Genomic DNA, 19,868 nt, shown 5'->3' with positions numbered 1-19,868 from the left:
TTTTCCTTCTTCCTGCTGTCCCCGGGGAGGGAGCAGGGACAGGGCTTGGCCTCCTCCTATCCCACAGCAGCTCTGTGTGCACGGGGGCCAGAGCTTCAGTCCCATCAGCCTCCACTTCTCTTGTCTGTGCCAGCAGATGGGTGTGTGACAGTGTACCTTGTGGTGACACAGCCACCAGACCTGCCACCCCAACGGGCTGCTGGAGGGCTGGTGGTGACAGGTGGGACACCAGCAGAGCCGGGCAGAGAAAAGGTGTTCATCTTTGGGAAAGATGCACCTTTTATAGAAGGGCGTGGAGTGATAGGATGAGGGGGAACAGTTTCAAGCTGAAAGAGCGGAGGTTGAAACATGAGGAAGAAATTCTTTGCTGTGGGGGTGGCGAGACCCTGGCCCAGGTTGCCCAGGGAAGCTGTGGCTGCCCCATCCCTGGCAGTGTTGAAGGGCAGGTTGGATGGGGCTTGGAGCAGCCTGGGCTGCTGGGAGGTGTCCCTGCCCATGCAGGGGGTTGAAATGAGATAACTTGTCATGACCTCAGCTGCAGCACCACGACTGTAGCACAGCTTCCTCGCTGCACCTGGTGGCCGTGGTGTGGTGTCCCCAGCGTGGTGACCCGGGCTGGGCACGGCGTGGCGCCCCCGTTCCCAGCAGGGTGACCCGGCCTGGGCGGGGTGTCCCGGTTCCCAGCAGGGTGACCCGGGGTGTCCCGGTTCCCAGCAGGGTGCCCGAGGGTTCCGGTTCTCCCCCCCCCCGCTCCCCGGTGGTTCCTCCCGCCTCCCGCACGCGGCGCTGCGGACGAGCCCACGCGGGCGGCGCGCGGGGGGCGGGCAGGCGCGGGGCGCGCGGCGGGCTGGGCTGGGCTGGGAGCGGGCGGCGGGGGAAGATGGAAGGAGCCTCCTTCGGAGCCGGCCGGGCCGGGGGGGCCGTGGACCCCGTGGATTTCCTGAAGCAGCCGCAGACCATCCTCCGGGTGACCACCTGGGTAAGGCGGAACGGCCGCTCGAGCCGGGCACGGCGGCGGCGGGGGTCGGCAGCGATCAGCGCCCGGGCAACGGGCAGCGTCTGTGCCGTGGGCAGCGCCCGGTGCATCGGGCAGTGCCCGGGCAGGGTGCGGTGCTCGTGCAGTGAGCCCGCAGCGTGCAGCGCTTGTGCAGTGTGCGGTGCCTCTGCAGCCGTGCGGGGCTGCTGCAGCCCCGGCAGGTACCGGTGGCCAGCCCCGGCAGGTATGGGTGGCCAGCCGTGCGGCGTGGGGCTGGCCGGCTCCAGTAGCTGTTTGCAGGAAGATTCCTTGGGAGGGGAGCGAGGTAGGGCGGGTAGGTGTGCCACTGCCCCTTACCAGTTTTCTCCCTGGTGCTTGAGCAAAGGACAAGGCGATAGGGTGTAAATCGGGAGGCAGGGGACGTTTTCCTCCCACGCTCCAGACATCCGTGTGTGTGTGCAACAAGAAATCCGGGAGCCAGCCCTGCCCAGCTCCCTCTGCTCTTCTCAGAGATGTCGTTTGGCCGTTTCCCATGTGCCAGCTGCAGCAGGAGCTGGGATGTGCTGTGCAGCCCCTCGGGAAAGGCTTCGCTGGCCGGTGGTCGGTGAAGGAGCAGCACGGAGCTGTGCCGAGGCTCGCTGGGGCCATGCTGGGCTACCAAAGGGCTAACGGTGGCCAGTAAGTCGCCTGCCCCCGCCTGGCTTTTACCTGCCAAGCTCAGCAAGCACGCGTGGCCCCGGCTGGTCGGCAATGCCTGGCCCTTCCCAAAGCCCTCCGGGGGGAGGGTCTGCCCAGCTCTCACCGTGGCCGGTTCCTGGTTCCAGTGCTTGGCCAGGGGCTGCGGGCGAGCTGAGCCAGGCCTAGGGGGCTTGTCCTGGCCCACGTCGTGTCTCTGCTGTGCCTGGAGGCCCTCGGCTCCGTGTCACCTTCAGCAGAGCCAAATGCAGGCAGTGTGTGAGGGACAGGTGTGATGAGAAGGTGCTGCCCCCCGGGCTGCCCCCCCAGCCCAGGCCCAGTGCAGCACAGCACGGGAGCATGTGCTGCTCTTGAGCACGTGGGCAATTCCAGCTGCAATCACAAGCTCAGAGATAAACCACATGCTGGGTGAGAGCTGGTGTGTTTTCTAGGGCTTCAAGAAAGCCCCTGGCTCCATGGCTGCAGAAGAAGGAAGGCCAGGTATTGACCTGGAGCATTGAGCTTGGGCTGGCTGGGCAGTTTTGGGCAGGGTTCTGGCACCTGGCAGCAGTCCTTTCCTAGAAGCATTGCCTCCATCCAGAGAACTTGGTCTGGATCCACCTGGATCCTCCTCAAGTGGCAATGGCAATCTCTTGGTCATGGTGTTGGTTTTGGGCATGGTTAGGTAAATTTTTGGTTGACCCACAAATGGTGAGTTAGGTTGCTCATGAATCTGCAACCACACACCCAGAGAGCCCACCAGCCTTGTTGTACAGGAGATGGGGCACGGCTGGGAAACAGGGAGAGAATATGGAATATAGAGATAAAATAAACATCCCAGATGAGAAAATATTCATGCTGGCAGATCTGTGGGGAACCCTTCTCCATCGCAGCTCCAGCATGAGGGTTCAGAGCCTCAGCTTGCCTTTGCTCAGCTGCCACAGTCCAGTTACTGATGTCTTAATCTCATGCAGCGTTTCGGCTCCTCTCCAGTGGGAAGAGGGACTTTAGGCAGTTGAAAGCTCTGGGAGATAGAGAACCACCACTGGCGTTGATCCAGCTGATGGCCATTGCTGGGGATTCACCACGAGCTACCACCAAAGGAGGGTCCAGCTCCATTTTGTGACTCCAGTAGCTGCAAGCATCTGAGGGCCTGGAAGGTGAACAGTTACTTCAGTGCAGAAATCCCCAAAAGGAATCAGTGGTAAAGGGGGATTCCTGATTGTACCTTGCACAGCAACCTCTCCCTGACAGCCAGAGTAATTCTGAGTATCTGAAGGGGAAGAAAACTGCTCCTGGCGTGAGCTGTAAAATCAAAAGCTGGAAAGAACCATTTAGCAGTTCCTCATTCATCTCTTCCCCCTCTGTCTGATGAAGTTTGTCAGATGAAGATGTGATCGCTCTTGTGGTTTCCTTTTGAGACATTTTTTGCACAGCAAAACAAGCTGGGTATTCAGGAAGGATCCCCACACAATCATGAGTTCCAGTCTCAGGGACTGCCAGCACCAGCGGGACTTTCAAGTGTCCACACAACTTTGAGGGGCATTCTTCATACAACCTAAGTTTAGGTTTGACTTTTAAAAGCAGTTCTGGAAAACATTCTAGTGAAGTCAGAGTTTCAGTAATTCCTGTGCACTTTGAGAAGAGCAGCAGTAAAAGCCTTTTCCTCTCACGTTTTAGTTTTGGCCTCGAGAGCTGGAAGCCCGAAATACATGTGGTTTGAGATGGGGCAGATATAAGTGGAAATGTGATGGAAAATGAGGCTGAGTGGTCAGGTGAAGCTCAGCAGAGATCAGGTCCCGATTTTATCACAACTTAGAGGAATACTTAAGTATTTTCACTAAAGTGCTTGTTTCTTGCTCCACTGACCCCCCAGTTGCTGCCTGCAACCAGCATCTTGGCAGCTGCCTGACCCCATCTGCTGCCTTCTTCCCTTGTTTCTTAAAGTTGAACAAATTTGCAGTTCATCCCACTGGCGAGAGCTTTTCCTGTGCAGGATTTATCTCATTGGGTCCAGCATTTTTGTGGGGGTTTCCTTGCAATAGTCTTAGACTTTTAAGACCAAAACCTTTGTTAGGGGATTGGAAGAGGGCAGCCAAATCTGGTTACTTGGCAGAAGCATGGGAGCAAAGTGGCAGTCCCCATGGCGTTGGATATGTGGAAGGAACCTTTTATGACCAGAAGTTATTTCGGCTACAATCCAGCAAAGTCTTTATGTGCTCAGCTCTGCACCGACACAGGTCTCAGCCCATAATTCAGCACATCATTGTCTCTCAGCAAGGCAAATGGACTTTGCTGAGTTGGGGATTGGTTGTTGGTAGGGGATTTGCTGGGGGGTGGTTTGATGTACCAGGTGTAGGTGGTGGTTCTGGGAGAGAAGGAGCATGGGCTCCCTGGCCTAGTTCAGGTTTGTCTTGTTTCTCCAGAGGGATGGAAAGGGCAGGATTTGTGTTTGTGGTAGAAGGTGTGTTTATTATAAAAAACAAGCTCAGAAGCAGAAGAGCCAGGCAGCAAATTAAGAGGAATGTGGCTCCAGGATTGCTACTACCCTGCGCCCTCAGAACAGGGCACTTCTGAGGAGTTTCACACCTGAGGTGAAGCTGCAGGAGAGTTGGTTTGAGGTGTTCTAGAGCATAAGTTTAGGTTTGCAGGACTACAACACACAGCTCTTGGAAAGGGTTGAGGTTGAAGTCTGGAGCAGACCTTGCCTGCTCCTGCAGACACAGATGAAGCTGACTGCTTGGTGCACTGAGCACCGAGCTAACCCAGGAGACACCAACGAGAAATACAAGGTGGAAGCAATTCCAGGCTGCAAGCTCTGAATATCTCTCATGGTCCTCAGTGGTTTCACTGTCTGGAGCACTTGAGGCTCTTAGAGAAGACCTGCAAGGCTGGGCTGGCACTTAGGGAGCCTGCGGCGATGCTGAGAATCATTAGTATGATCTTAGCTGCTCTGGACTTTGTCCAGTCTTGGCTGCTTTTCAGTAGGGTCACCAGATTTCCCTCTTAATTCTCTCTTTCCGTGGGCAGAATTTAAATTTAACATTTTGGGTAATGGGATTATACAGAAGTTTCACTGCATCCGAGCTCAAAATGCTGCTAAATGTTCCTTCTCCTGTCATCCCTGGTTCCCAGGGCGGCTGGCTCGCCAGGCTTCGATTGCCCTACCAGATTAGGGACACTGGATGGGCATTGTCTTCCAGCCAGCATCTCTTGCCACATTAGATAAAGTAACTCAGTAAAAATTGGTCATGTGGCCATCAATATGCATCCTTCCCAAAGTGATTAGCCTGGTAGACATGTCCATAAAGCTATTACGGCCAGCAACATGCCACCCCTCTGTGGGCCAGAAACTGTGTCAGGTCTTTCCTTTGTGGTCATATCCATAGTCCTTGTGGGAGATCTGGCAGTGCTTGAAGTACTTCTTTAGTCTTCACACCCTCCAATAAACTGTGCAGATCTGTGCTGGAAACTTCCCTGTGCCTGACAACTGTAAAGATAAACTGAAGATGGACCTGGAACCTGATTCCCCCAGGTTTTGAGCCAGATGGGTGTTGGAGGCAGTCGGTCCTTTCCAAGGGTCTAACTAATCCCTGAGCCAGGATCTACAGGAGATATGGCTGTGACTCAGGACAAGGGCTTACCTGAGGCTCTATGCTGGACAGGGTGTGACCTGTGCTGATTTGACCATAATTGTTTTCTCTTCTCATAAGCGTGTCCTTCCTTTACATGCTGGAGGGTGGCTTGAGGAGGGGAGGGTGCTGCGCAGGGTGGTATCTGTCTCACTGAAGCTCACATTAGAGTGGTGAATGATCACCCAGACATGGGTGATCTCTCTGTACATGTGGTTTTTGCCCAGCACCATTGATTGTGAGCTCCAGCAGAGCAGATGAGTGGTCGGTTATTTTCCTTCATGCGTTTCATTTCCTTGATGTTAACATTAACAGTTGCTTGCGTGTGTAATCAGCATTTTGCAGTCTCCTACAACCCCACACCTTCTGGTAATGTTTTTTATAGGTCCTAAATCAAAGTACAGTGCAGCAGCAGTGGGAACATCTCACCTTAAAATGGCTGACAGTTCACACACTGAAGCTTGCAGCTTGTGCTCTCTTACATTCTTTGCTTTTTGCTTTCCTGTGATGGCTGTGCTTGGACCACAAGGTCTCCTGAAGCACGTTAGAGGTACCTGAGCTACAGAAGACTAAAAGCAACGTGGATGAAAAATGTACATGTCCTGGGGTCCAGCCGGCTCAAGCCCCAGGAGGGAACATGGATCTGCAAAGTATAATTAGAGAACTGAGCCAGGCAGCCTGGCCAGCCACCTTCTTCCAGATGCTAAAAGTCTGGTGCAGAAAAGGCAGCCACAGATCTCCCAGCTTTCAGCACACCTGAAGTGGTGTCTCCATCGTGGGGTACAGAGGTGTCCCCAGCACCTGGGGTTCCTGCCAGGGTCTGGCAGCAGCCTGGGCATGAGTGCCTGGATGCTGCTGAGCAAGGAACCTGCCTTCTCAAGCTCCCACTTTCCTTATTTGGGGGAAAAAAATGAGATTTCTCTCAGTCTCCTGCTGCAGGGCTGCCTGTGTGTCCATGCACCATCACCTTCCCAGCCCTCCAGCACAGCCTGTACTGGGGCATCCACCAGCACAGGGCACTGGGCTCCATCACCATCCTGTGCCCCTATCAGCCATTGCCATTGCTGCCTGGGAGCAGCAGGCTCCTGCTGGACACAGCCTTGTGTGAGCAGTGTCCCCAGGGTGCTCTCCCAGGTTTTTAGGGTGATACTCAACCAGCTTTGGATTTGGCTTTGCACCAGACATTTCCAGAGTCTGTCATGGTCGGTGAACTGAGGCCCTGTCACTGGTGGCTGCCAAGACCTGTCCCTTTGTCCTGAGCTACAGAAACACTTGCTGGCCTGGTGAGGTGTCTCCACAAGCTTTCAATTGGGGGAACAGGGCAACTGGCTTTCATTAAGAAGTGAGGTCCCTGCTTGCTGTGACATGAGCTCCCTTTGCACTTCACAAGCAGCTGATCTGCGTCATCGTGGGTCCAGGCACTTGGTCCATCTCCCTGCCTGGCGTTGTTCTCCCTCCCAGGGCGTGACCGAGGCACAGAAGGTCCTTTGTGTGGCTGAAGTGCAAGTCTTAATGAAAAGGGTGGGAGAAGACAGCTTTCCTCCACTCCACCCCTCCTGGCAGCTGAGTGCAGAGAGGAGCACTAATGGTCCCGCTGTGTGCCGGGATCTTCCAGCCGTTCCCTGCCACTGTGTGCTGGGATGAGGACACCAGGACACCCAGCAGATTTACGTGATTCTGCCAGCAGATTTGTGTGAAAGCCTTGGCACAGGGGGATGCAATTTCATACTGGGGTGGCTGGAGGTAATCAATTTTTCTTACTGGGTCTAGCACCAGTTCACCTGGCGAGAGCAAAATTTGGTGCTGGTTGAGTTGGGTTGTTCAGCTGGAAAATGGAGTTTCCTGCAACTGCTCAAGCCTCCTTTGCCAAGCCTGTGGGATACAGAGGAGCCCCCTTAGAAAGGTGGATGGGGTTGGGATGAAGCATCTCGCATGGCAGATGCCCCTGTGCTGTGTGTGCCTGTGACCTCGGCGCTTGGGCCCGAGTCCTCTTCCTGCCATGCCTGGTCACAGGGACTGACCTGCCAGGCAGGAGGAGGTGGGAGTCAGGGGAGCCCCTCTGGAGGGCAGGATTCCTGCAGCCTTCCTCACTTGCAGTGCAAAGTCAAATCTCGCTTGCAGTGGAAAGTCTGACCTTGTATTTTCACTTTCAATTCTCCGATGAACCGGTTGTGAGTTTGTCATGCGCCATGTGTGGAGGTGATAGGAAAATGGCACCTGATTTGCATGAACTTTTTTTTTAAAAGTATAAGTTTTATCTTGCCCCCTCTACCCACATTTTCTCAATTTTTTTTTTCACCTATGCTTAGAAAGACAAGGCCAAATCTATCCTTACTACAGTACCAGCACCAGTTGTATTGTTGTTTTTAAGAAAAATGATAAAATTTCAATCACAGGGAGGAGGGAGAGAAAAGCCCTGGAAAGCCTTATTTTCTCTGGAAAGTTGTTTTGACAGGAGTGTTTCAGCCAGCACTGATGTTTTGAGTGCATCTATCAAATGTGTGTGCTTGAAATTCCTTACTGTTAGGGCCTCCTATGAAGAAGCTGCACATCCCATGTCCCCTGCACTGTAATGCTGCAGGCAGCACCTGGCCCAGGGCGTCTCACAGGGTGAGCTCCTTGGATCATCTGGTAGCAAAAAAAGATGCTGTGCTTTGGAAAACCCTCTGGAGTCTGAAGTTGAGCAGGGAAATGTCTGTTATTTCCATCTCAGAAGTGCTGCCTGGGCATCCTCTATAGACAGCCCCAGGTGTGCAAACCTGCCCGCAGGCACCAAGCACCCTGTCCTGTAACATCCTGAGTCGTGTTCACAGGATCCCTCCCTCACCTCCTGGAACCTTCTCCCAAAAGCAGGGAGAAGGACTCCAGATTGTTCATCCTGGGAGGACTGAAACACTTACCAGAGAATTAGAGTCTGAGTTCACTGGCCTGCCAGAGAAATGATCCTGTGGAATCAGAGGTTCTCAATTATTCATGTTTTCCAGAATCACGTTATTTCTTCCAGGGCCTGTTTTATAAATGCTGCTGCTATTTCTGATGGTAAATAACAATTTTGCATTATTTATGAACAGATTTTTTTTACAACTGCTGATATTACAGCTGCTGCCCAAGCACTGGGGAAATGATTATTACTGTTTGTTGTTGTTTCTCTCTTACACCATGACCCCCCTGTTCCATGCAGGATGGTGATGTGCCTGTCGTGGAGGGACAGCCCAAGATCCCCCAGTGCAGCCCAGCAAGGAACAGGGTGTGAATGCAAGTGGGTGACTCAAGGGACCACCATGGCTGGTGTTTGGAGCTGAGCTGAGCCAGGAATGGATGGGGGCAGGACCCCAGGTAGTGGTTAAATTCAGAGAGGAAGAAGCTCTGGTTATCTTGCTGTGCCAAGCGTGGGAGTTCTGTATTTTCTGCCCCTATTCGTGCTCCAGGGGAAATAAAAAGTTGCACCTGAATTTTGCAGATGTGCCTTTGGAAACTCGCATTTCTAGGAGGGTGTAGTTCCTGAATGGGAGAATTCCTGGGGCTGTGGAGTGTTCCCAGGGCAGAAACCCACATCCTGCTGCCAGTGGCACAGACAGGGACATGTGCTCCAGGTGCAGATGCGGATCCCCTCAGCTATGGGCCATGGAGGGGACAGGCCGGCACCAGCCAGTGGGGTCAAGACCAGCACTGGGAGGTACTTGAGGTGTTTGGATGGAAAGAATTCCACAGAGCTGCTGCCAGGACCCACAGGTGAATCCCCGGGGGGTTTCGCAGCAGCTGTGTAGGATGGGGTGAGCTCTGCTCTCCTCACCCTCACATCCTGTTTGTTTCTTTGCAGTGATGGAGCATTTTGGGAGAGCCTCGGATCTCATTTGGTAGCTCAGGGATCCAACTAAATTAGCAAACAGGTCTCAGAGCATCTCCACCACCTGACACAGGCCAGCTTGCTGCTGGCCTGGATTTGAAGTGCTAGGAGCCGTTGGAGTCTGCTGTCACTAACAGAGCTCCTGGCTGAAGGGTTTAAAGCTGAGTCCTGCCCTCAGGTGGCCTGGGGAGGGTTCCTGGGGGTGGGAATGAGCACGGTGTGACCTGGTCATCCATCACATGCTTCCAGACATCAGTGTGAGAAGGTGGTGGCAAAGTCCTGTGCTTGGGGTGCTGGGGTAGGTGCTCGCAGGAGCTTCTGCACACCTCAGGCACGATGGACTCCAGAGACTCAGCTGCTTCTGCTCATCATTTATTTCAGATGACACTCCAGAGAGAAAAAAAAATACCCCTGACCAGTCATTCCCATTTTAGTAACTCAGTCCCTTGGAGATCCAATTCTTTGTTGTCCCCTCCAACTTGGGGAAGAGTTGGTGGACACTACCTAGGATATGTTTGCTAGTGAGACACTTGCATTTGTAAATAGCTTCAGCCAGAAGCAGCTGTGGCATAGATTCACCCCAGCACTGGGAGGTGTTTGGAGGAGAGAAATCTGGATTAAATCCTTTGGGGCAGGTGAGAGTGAGAAATGTGACTGGTGTTTGGGTATAAATGTACATCACAGCGTTAGGTTAGAGAGGGGTTAGAGCTTGTGGAATGGTTTGCTGGTGGTGGCTCCTCACACTGTGCCTTGGGCAGTGCAGGGCCCTGGGAGGTGACCCCCAGCCTGTTGTCAGTTCTGTGGGGCAGACACAGGGGGCTTTGCCAAGGCCACCGGCTGCAGTTTAGCACGTGGCTCTTTGGCTGCCACCTCTGTCTGTCACCTGCCTGGGTCTCGTGTGCTTTGTGTCATGTTGTCACCACAAAAGAAGTCGTGGGGTGTCCAGAGCGGGAGCTGTGCTGTACCCTGAGACCCTGCTGTGTGCTGGAGGAGCCTCTGATCCCTGCCTGTGGACATGGCCTCCAGCTGCATCCTGCCAGGCAGGAGGCGTGCAGGAATGCAGGGAGGTGTGCAGGGATGCAGAAGGTGTTCAGGAATGCAGGGAGGTGTGCATGGATGCAGGAGGCTTGCAGGGATGCAGGAAGGATGGCAGGGATGCAGGAGGTGTGCAGGGATGCAGGAGGTGTTCAGGAATGCAGGGAGGTGTGCAGAGATGCAGGAAGCATAGCAGGGGTGCAGGAGGTGTACAGGGATGCAGAGAGCCAATGCTGGCAGCCAGGGACAAGACCAGAGGCTTGCAGCTCACTGGAGGGGTGTCTGCACACCCTCCCTGTCTCTCTGCCTTGGAATCCAGACAGCAGCACAGCACTTCCGAGGCTCTAACGAAGCAGGATCCAGAGCAAATTACAATGCAGCTGGTCCCACGGCTTCTGCTGGCTGCCTTGGTGTTGGAGGGATCAGGGAATTACTTGAGCATGTGGCTGGTGTTCCTGCAGGCAGCCAGCTGTGTGCTGCCATCCGGCTCCTTCCCTGCCTGCAGGGAGGTGAAACACCCTTGTGTCCCAGTGGTGGGACCGGGGCAGCCACCACTCACCCACCTGCCTTCTTGTCCCTTGCAGTGCTGAAACCAGGTCACTGGATAATGCTTCATCCTTCAGCCCTTGCACAGCCAGGCCTAAGAGTGCCCTGTTGAGCTGCTCCCCACCTCCCTGGGTCCCGTCCCCCCTCCACTGGCATCCCGTCCTTCCCTGGGCCAGTGACCCCCTGAAACTTCATTTCTCCCCACTCCTCAGGGGCACAAGGGATTTATTGAGCACAGCCTGACAGCAGGGAGCAACATGAGCAGAAAGACCTTGCAGAAACCTGGCCCAGCTATTTATTTTTTCCCTCTCCAGCCTGTCTGGATAATAACATCTCTTAAAATACTCCGCAAGCCAAGCCACTGATAGGCAGGTGGGCTCACAGTGAGGGAGGACCCAGGTACCATCACCAGCACTTTGCTTCGGGCCACCAACCAGGCGAGAGTCAGGATCTGTCTTAACAAATGCCATGTTGCTATGGAGTCAAAGACAAGATTGAATCCAATTACGCTGCTGTTGGAAAACAGAGGTGCATGTAAACAGCAGCAAGTTGTGTTTTCTCCTTCCTTCTGCAGATCTTCTCCATCGTGGTGTTTGGCTCCATCGTGAACGAGTGCTACGTGAACAAGGACGGCCCCGAGCTGCTCTGCATCTTCAATGAGAATGAGAGTGCCTGCAGCTACGGCATCGCCGTGGGTCTCATTGCCTTCTTTGGCTGTATCTTCTTCTTTGTGGTGGACCTCTACTTCCAGCAGATCAGCAGCGTGAAGGACCGCAAACGGGCCGTCCTGCTGGACCTGGGCTTTTCAGGTAGGTCTCTGGCTTTGCTCTGCTGCTGAAGGACCAGGCTGGCTCCGTGGGCAGCACGGGGTCATCGCTGTGCCCTCCATGCTTGAGTCCTCCCCTCTCCTCCCACGGCATGGCACGAGTCCTGTGCCTCAGTCGAAGAGAACAGGAGTGGCAGATGGGTTGTCCCATCCAGCCATGAGTTGGGAGGCAGCAGCAAGGAAGCCACTGTGTGGTGATGTGGGGACAGTGCAGTGTGCTGCTCCTCTGTGTCACTTCTGCAACCAGAGGCAGTTGCTGAGCCAGCCAGGGGAGTGAGGGTTGGTGGTCACATCTCAGAGAGCAGATGGGACATTTCACCCTCCCACATCTCCTGCTTCTGGCTCAAGCAAATGTCATTTCATCCGTGACATCTGGGGCTGTTTTCACTTTATGTGTGTGTGTGTTTTGGAACAAACAAACACGTTTTTGCACAGCTCTGCAGCCCCTCTGCCTGCAGGGGTCTGGGGCTCCCAGGGGCTTCTGCACTGTCTGGAGCCCCTTCCCTGAGGCTCATCCATGCAGGCAGGGACAGACAGGATGCCTGGAGCCGGGAGAGGCTGCCCCCTGCTCGGCTGCTGGGGGAGTTGCCTGGCTGAGCTTGCAGCTGGTGTTCTCCATCTCCAGGCTCTTGTGGTAGCAAAGTCTGAAGGTGATTTATCCAGCACAGGCGTCGCTGATGGCTCTCTGGTCCCAAATGAAAACATCTGCCATCACCTCCCTGCACTTGCTCATTGTTAAGGATGTTCTCTCCTTGCTGGAAAGTTTATTTCCATGGTACTGGATTCTCCACCCCTCATTAGGTGATATTTACAGCCCCTTCCATGGGGCTTGGTGCCTGCAACCCTTCAGTTCAAATGGAAGGGGAACATCACATCCATCTTGTGGCTGATGCTGCGTGTCACGGTGCAAGGCTGTGATCCTTCCAGCCGTCACCTCCTCGCAGCCATTCCTTCCCCTGCTGGGCAGGTGTGGGATGGCTCTGCTCTCCATCTCTACCTCCTTTCCCTCTTGCACTTGTCCTGCAGTGTGTGCATCCATGGGCTCCAGCAGTCAGCTGGAGGAAACAGGTTCTGCCGTGCCCAGCCTCTGCCGCCCCGGGGTTGTGCTCTGCCCTGGGGACAGGCTGCAGTTTTGCCCCAGGGTTCTGTGCTGGTGAACCCCCCAGTGCAGCTCTGCCTCCAGCCCTGGCAGCTTATTGTCCCAGGATTGATGTGTGTGCTGGCACAAGCCCTGAGCTGCACAGACCCTTGGTGTGCAAAGCTCCTTCAGCTGCACAGACAAGCGATGGGTTCCGCTCACCAGGAGGTGTCAGAGTGGGTTCCTGCCCAGTGTATTTTATCCCATTCCTGTTGCTTCATTTTGCTAGAATTATGGCTGCCCCAACCCTGCCTTCCAGCCCTCCTGCCACAGCCTGTACACCCACTCGCAGGGAGATGCCACCTGGTTGGTTGCTCCCAGAAGTCTCAACAGGCACAGATGTCAGCAGAGATGAAGTGCCTGGCACCTGAAGCCTCCACAGATACAGAGACCACAGCCCACTGGACCCCCCTGCAGCTTCAGGCACCAAATCTGCCAGAAGGCAGAGCTGACCCACACCATTTGCCATGGTTAACTGCGTTATTAAGCCCTGAAGACATCTCCTGTGGGACTCTCTTCCTTCTTTTTCCCTCCCCACCAAGGATGGGACACTCAGTTCCCTCCTTTTTCATTGCAACATTTCTCTCCATATGTGATCTCTGCACCATTGCTCCTTTTGATATGAAAGCTAAAAATGCATCTGGGAAATACCCAGGTGAGGGACACGCTTGTGTATGAGGGAGCATTGCAGACTGGGGTGTGAGAAAAGCAGGTCACTCCTGGCCCTCTGCCCAGGTCAACAGGAGCCTTGTGGTGGCTGCCAGCAAAGCAGATGTCAACCAGCAGGTTGCGGTCTCTGGGGGTCATGGGGGGACACAACAAAAATGTTAACCCACAAGTTACTTTTGCTTGAAGGGGATTTGTGCCTTGGATCCATGGCAGATCAGAGCCACTGAGCTGGCTGTGGGCAATGCTGGGGTGCAGGCAGAGGTGCAGGCAGGGGTGCAGGCAGGGCCACCGAGCTGTGCAAGCAGCATTTGTGACTCTTCCATCTGCTCCTCCAGCTGCTCCCGTAGCCATGTGCTTGCTGGGCCAGGCTGTAATTAGGGCTGTAAGGTAGCTCTCCTGGTGTTTGCACTCTGCTGTCTGCAGGCCCTAAAATGATCATTATCTACTGGCTCTTGCAGTGCTGCCTGGTGTTCCTTTTTTCCCCAGTGTGCTGCGGGTGCAGAGCTTCTGCCCTGCCTGTTTCCAGCTGCAGCTGGAACCAGCACACGTAGCCTCCTCCCTGCTGCCAGCTCAGCTCTCTCTGGGAGGTGTTAAAATCCATGGGTAGCAACAGACACCTCCAGAACACCCATGCCTGACCCCATCTCCTCTGTCAGCAGCAATACCTGCTTCCCCAGGGCGCTGGGTGGGAATCCTCCTCAAGGATCCAGGCAAAGCTGGATGTGGAGGAGAAAAGCGAAACCTGTGAGAAGTCCACACAGGTGGCAGCAGAAGTGATCCCAGGTGGACATTTCTGGCTGGAGAAGCTCATGGTTTAGGCCTGGGGCGGGTTGGTGTCTCACTTACCTCAGTGGTGCAATACCCAGCACAGTTGTTGCACATCTGGGGATGTGCATGATGTCATTTTAACTCTTGAAAAGCCTTGGATGACACCAGCCAAAGCTGGGGCTTGGTGGTGGTGGGTGGGTAGCCCCATGTCAAGAGGAGAGGAAGAGGAGGGTGTCTTCTTCAGCTGTGGCTGGGAGGCAGCTGGGGATGGGAGGTTCATGTGCCAAGAGCCCTGTGCTCTCACATGGGACGTGGGCCCAAGCCTGCAGTTTGTGTCACACCCGAGGACAACGGGCAAGATACAGGGAATGAAGGAAGCATCTTTCCTCTCCCTGCAGCCAGACTGTGCTTTGCAGCGGGTGTCCCAGGGGACTGGCAGTGTGGCTGCTCATCCTGATGGGCTGATGATCCGTGGGAAGGTGGGCTGTCCCTCTAGGTCTCTGAGATCGGGTTGAGATGTAGGGGAGCTAAACTTCGGGCAGGCAACACACCGAGTGACCCTACAAGGTTCCTTGCATCCCTGTTTTTTCCAGTGGTTACAAATCAGCCTCTTTTAAAACAGCCGCTTTGGGGCCGCGCCACAGGCCAAGGCACCCTGGGTCACTGTTGCTGTTTCAAAATCCTGATGGCAGAGTGTTTCTGCACCAGCCAGCTGGGCGTATTGCAGCAGAGAAGGTGGTGGGCAGGGACAGCACTGACCAGCTCTCTTTCTTCTTTAGGTTTCTTGTCCTTCCTGTGGTTTGTAGCCTTCTGCTTCCTAGCAAACCAGTGGCAGCGGACGACGATGAGCAAAGCAGTTTCTCAAGGAGCAGATGCCGCCCGGGCAGCAATCACCTTCTCCTTCTTCTCCATCATTGTCTGGGTGAGTTCAGCTTTGGAGCTAAGGTAGGGAGAGGAGAAATGAAACCTGCTCAGCACTGAGCTGGGAGGGAGAATCTGGGACACGGTTTGGAGAAGTGAATCCTGGTGGGCAGTGAGGGGCTGTACTGAGGAAACCTGCGGTCGCTCCAAATAAGATGAAACTTGCAGTTTCTTACCCAGGAAGCATCAGCTCAGTCCCCTCTCACGGGGGAATTCCAGACTTGTCCTTCTCCTGTGGCTGGAAAGTTGCATTCCCATCAAAAACATGTCACCAGTCACGAGGTGCCCTCATTTCAGGGCCTCGTTAGACCCCCAGGAGTGGCTGGGCTGGAAGTGAACGAGTCCCCAGGAGCAGATCCCTGCCATGAGCTGGTCTCAGGATGGCAGGGGGGGTTGGGAGCTCTCGGGCTCATCAGCCCACCCTCAGGAAGCCAGGCTGGCTGCTCTGCTGCCCACCCCAGAGGCAGGGGCTTTGCTCCTGCTTTTGGCCTCTCTTCATCCCCTGCCATACAGGGGCAGAGGGATGTGTGCCAGGGCTGTGTCAAACCCACGGGGCCCCTTGCCCATAGCCCCTGGACCCCACATATTCCTGGGGTGTCTGTGCTGCCCAGGGGCTCCAACTCCAGAGGCTGTGGATGGAGGAGCCAGGATGGCCCCTGCCTCACCACCATGTGGCTTTTCCTGGGCAGAGAGTGCCCAAGACAGGCACTAATTCCATATGGTCTTGAAGGAATTGGGGCAAAAGACAGTCTGAGGCTTTCCAGCTCCAGCCTGGCTCTGTTTGCTCACCAGTTTAACTGCTCCCTGCTCTGTTATTATCCACATGAATCTCTTTTAATCCCAGCTCCCCCACAGCTCTTCTCCCTCGCTGTGTTCCAGGCTGCTGCCTGTTCCAGGAAGGCTGGCTGGGATGCTGTCCCCCATCTGTTGGCATCTGCTCCCACCCCGGGAGGGCAGTGGGGACACTGGTCTCCTGCCACCAGCAGGGAGGGTGGCTGGGGTGCGGGGTGGCACCAGCAGCACCTCCACTGCCACCATTAATACATCCTGGTGCTCGGTCACTCAGCCCATGGTGGGGGAGCCACTCTGGGTGTCTGAGGGCATTTTTCTTCCCCCCTCCCAGCCTGTCACGTCTAAACTAATTGAATTGTTAATGAAACCTCCTGAAATAAGAGCAAGCGTGGTGCCCTGGCAGCGCTGCCGCCCGCGTTCCCCACCCTTTGTGTCCTGAATGCTGGCAGCCTGGCAGGGGTGAAGGAGTCCCAGCAGAACTGACCTATTTTGCTGGCCCAGGGCTCGGCAGCTTTCCCTGCCCACAGCAGATGGGTTTGTTGGTGCCAAATCTGCATGGCCAGGAACCCGAGCCCAGGCTGCAACCCCCATCCCTGGCAGAGCTCTGGGGAGATCAACCTGCCACATAGAAATGGCTTCCTTAGCAGCAGGGGCTGTGGTTTGGGGTTGGTTTGGCTCTCAGCTATAATGGAGCGGAGCCAAGGATGCTTGGGGGGTCCTGGCCCCCAAATGGGGACGTAGGAACCCTGTGTCCCCCTCCCAGATGCTCAGGGCTTTGCCGTGAGCCAGGTGGGATGCAGGGTCCTGCGAGGACATGTTGTGGGGCACGTGGGGTCCAGCGAGGACATGGAGTCCTGGGAAATGTGGGGTCCTGGTGTGGGATGCAGGGTCCCAGGAGGTGGTGGGGGGACGCGGGGTCCTTCCCACCCCCCCAACCCTCCTCCCTCTGTGCAGGTGGCACTGGCGGGGCGGGCCCTGCAGAGATACCGCCTGGGGACCGACATGTCGCTCTTTGCCACCGACCAGTTCCCAGCCGAGCCCGGCGCCGCCTACCCCGGGTACCCTGCAGGCAGCGGCATCGAGAGCACAGAGACCTACCAGAGCCCCCCCTTCAGCGAGACCTCCGAGGCCAACCCCAAAGGTTACCAAGTGCCAGCCTACTGAGGGGCCGGGGCCTGCGGCGCCCGGGACCGGTTGATTGCAAATGTATTCAGTCCCATTTCCTTCATGTGGCAAGTCAGTGCTGGGTCCCTTACTATTAGCTAGTTGTGCAGTGAATTCTGTACGGTGGTATTGGTTCTTGTCTTACCTGTCCAAGGGTTTCCTAAAAGCAGTGTTCCCTCTAAGTCAGAAGGAAGGTAGGTAGGAAGGAAGGTTGCTACCACATCACCGACACGTGGCAAAAGGTGAACAAATGTCCTCTCTGAGGCTTGACACTGGGCTCTGCTGAGCACCTGGCAAAGCCCCAAATACCCTTTCCTGTTAGAAAACACAGTAGCTGAGCTGTTGTTATTTATCTCATTCTTCCAGAGCTAATACAGAATAAGTCTTGGGATGGTGAGGGTGGGTGGGTGGTGTCCCCTGTGGTGCTCCCACTGCAGAGCTTTCCTGTCCACGTTCCCTGGAAAGTGCCAAATTCACAAAGAAATAAGTGGGGTCTGTGTTATTTTTATATATTTACTGTACAAAAAGACAGGTGTTTCAAACCTAGCTTAGGATGCAAGTGGCATGGTGGGGCACAGCGGGTTAGGGCTATCTTGAGTGTCCATATTGCTTCTACACTTCAACGGGGTTGAGGATGTAAAAAGTTAGTTTGAAACTGGAAAGCAGTTCAGCAATAGTTGGCTGCTAATTAGGACTAGCCCATGATCAGTGGAAAACAGGGCGTGTTGCAGTTCTACTTCTTCACCAGGGGGTTGGGAGAGTTTGCAGATGTACAGATTGTTTCTGTTTGGCACCGCTGAGCAGTTCCTCACACTCAAACCCAGAGCTGCCAAGACCAAAGCAGTGGGAATCTCGGCAGCTCCAAGTCCATTAGGAGCAGCATTGAGCTGGTATTTTTACACTGGGAGCAGCCACCATCTGTTGGCAGTAGAACCTCAGGGGGGAACAGACATTTCACCTGAGGAATTCAGATGAAGAAGTGGAAAGACTCCATGGGCCGTTGAAGTCCATCAGGTGGGGGCTCATGGCCCCGGGTTTGCAAATAGTGGGAGCAGAGGGTGAGTGAAAAGCTCCCAGGGAAGAGGCTCAGCTGGGGCTTTCAGCTGCAAAACTCCTGCTTGGTAAAAACCAACTTAATCTGCAAAACCCAATACATCCTTGTCAAGAATCTGCCTGCTTCCCTTGCCCGTCTGCCTGTGTGGCAGCTGAGCTGGGCTCTTTGTCACTGAGGACTGAGCAGAGGAGCTGAAACTTGAATTCCTGACCACCCTGGTGCAGCTCCATCCTCAAGAGATCTCCGGCATTCCTGGCTCTCTGCAGCCAGGAGCTGGGCTTTCATCTTGTTGGTTTACACTGACCAAGTTCTCCTCACCTCGTGACAAGCAATAGTTACCAGGCTGCCCCAGCTCTCCTTGTAGCAAAACCATCCTGCAGTTGTTCAGTCCTCATTAACAGAGCTCATCCCTGCTGCTAAATTGCAAATAAATGCATTAATGAATGAGCAGCACGTCTCAGCACGAGCGGTCACTGTCAGGGACAAAGTGTTACTTGAATCCCCTGCTTTCCAAGTGACACTTGCAGCGAGGGGTTGGCCTTGCTGGTGCTGAGCTCCTCTCGCTCCCTCTGGATGTCGCCACTTTGAGGTCCAACACGATGGGGCAGGTACCCCCCAGCCCCACTGCCTGCCCCCCTGCCCGTGGTGGAGGCAGGAGGAGGAGCAGCAGGACACTGCACAGCTTCATCAGAGCTGTCACTCGCTCAGCTGCTGCAAGGAGCAAAGAAGAGGGTGACCCAGGGACACCTGGAGGTGGCCCATGCCAGCAGAGCTGAGCAAGCAGTGGGACATCCTTGCATGAAGCAAACAAGGGACACCCAACCCCCAGTACAGTATAAGCCTGATTTAATTATGTGGCCCTTTTTCTAGAGTCAGTCTTGCTGGGGTAAAAAAAAGGCAAAGGATTTGAATGCAGGGAAGGTAGAACTGTAGCAATATTTTCCTTAGAGGGAACACTGAGATTTTAGCAGCACAAACAGTACTTGTGTTAATAATATTTTAGCAAAATTATAATCAATTTAAATGTTTAAATTGATTGTATGTGAGATAATGTTCGTTCAGTACCTTGTATTTTTTCTAACTATATAACTGTTCCAGAGTTCTCTTGTAACCGTAAAGACCTAAAGCTCTGTCCGATGTGGGACGTGTCCCCCCGTGTAACCCTGTGCAATATTACAGCCCTGACCCTGCTCACCAAGGCCTGCCTTGCCTTTCTTTCCTGCCCACTTCCCCCTGCCAGCAGAGGGACACGGAGGGGACACGCACACCCCAGCCCTGCCTGACCCTCAGAGCAGCAACGGTGACACGGGGACAACTGCAGCGCCGTGTCGGCCCCGGGGAGGCAGCGCTGCTCTTCTCCAGGTCTTTTTACAGCTCCCCAAAAGTCAGTGTTACCCTTCGCTGGCAGGTGGCACCGTGAGCGTGTGGGGACCTGGCTGTGTTCTGCTGGGCGGGAGAGGAGGAGGAGGAGGAGGTGGAAGGGGCTTGGGCACCCGAGAGGCTTCCTGGCGTCTGGAAAGCAGGACAGATTGTTCCTTGATTAAACCGGAGCTGGGAGTAACATATCCAACCTCACCAACAGGCACCTCAGAGAAGCTTAACCCTGTTCCCTCTGCCACCAAAAACGTCATTCCCAGCAGGTGGCACTGGGAAGGATGGGCTCTGGAGGCAGCCGGGCAGGAGCCACCGCAGAACGGCTTGTCCAGGCAATTACCATGAGTTGCTGTTCATGGTTGCTTGCAGAGGCTGGCACAGCCAGGCAGGAGGGGACGAGCTGTCACCAACGCCCAGGACACACACACACCTTGGCAAGAGGGTTTGCCCA

The 19,868-nt window shown here is 54.8% G+C and overlaps 1 protein-coding gene across 1 annotated transcript; it reads left to right on the top strand.

The window, feature by feature from the left end:
- Positions 1-805: 805 nt before the first annotated feature.
- On the top strand, positions 806-18,622 carry SYNGR3 (synaptogyrin 3). The gene is made up of 4 exons (XM_051631739.1): positions 806-979; positions 11,286-11,520; positions 14,892-15,034; positions 16,780-18,622. Exons 1-4 carry the CDS (start codon positions 881-883, stop codon positions 16,987-16,989), a joined length of 687 nt encoding a protein of 228 aa, XP_051487699.1. The 5' UTR covers positions 806-880; the 3' UTR covers positions 16,990-18,622.
- Positions 18,623-19,868: the final 1,246 nt, after the last annotated feature.

The sequence above is a fragment of the Apus apus genome, chromosome 14 (genome assembly GCF_020740795.1).
Source record: "Apus apus isolate bApuApu2 chromosome 14, bApuApu2.pri.cur, whole genome shotgun sequence".
NCBI lineage: Eukaryota > Metazoa > Chordata > Aves > Apodiformes > Apodidae > Apus > Apus apus.
This window is presented reverse-complemented; position numbering and strand designations above follow the sequence as displayed.

What these genes read in the sequence shown, in the direction of transcription:
- SYNGR3 (XM_051631739.1), top strand. Translation starts at nt 881, where the DNA reads ATGGAAGGAGCCTCCTTCGGAGCCGGCCGGGCCGGGGGGGCCGTGGAC. An exon ending in TCCTCCGGGTGACCACCTGG is followed by an intron (nt 980 to 11,285) that starts GTAAGGCGGAAC and finishes TTCCTTCTGCAG; the next exon opens with ATCTTCTCCATCGTGGTGTT. An exon ending in GCTGGACCTGGGCTTTTCAG is followed by an intron (nt 11,521 to 14,891) that starts GTAGGTCTCTGG and finishes TTTCTTCTTTAG; the next exon opens with GTTTCTTGTCCTTCCTGTGG.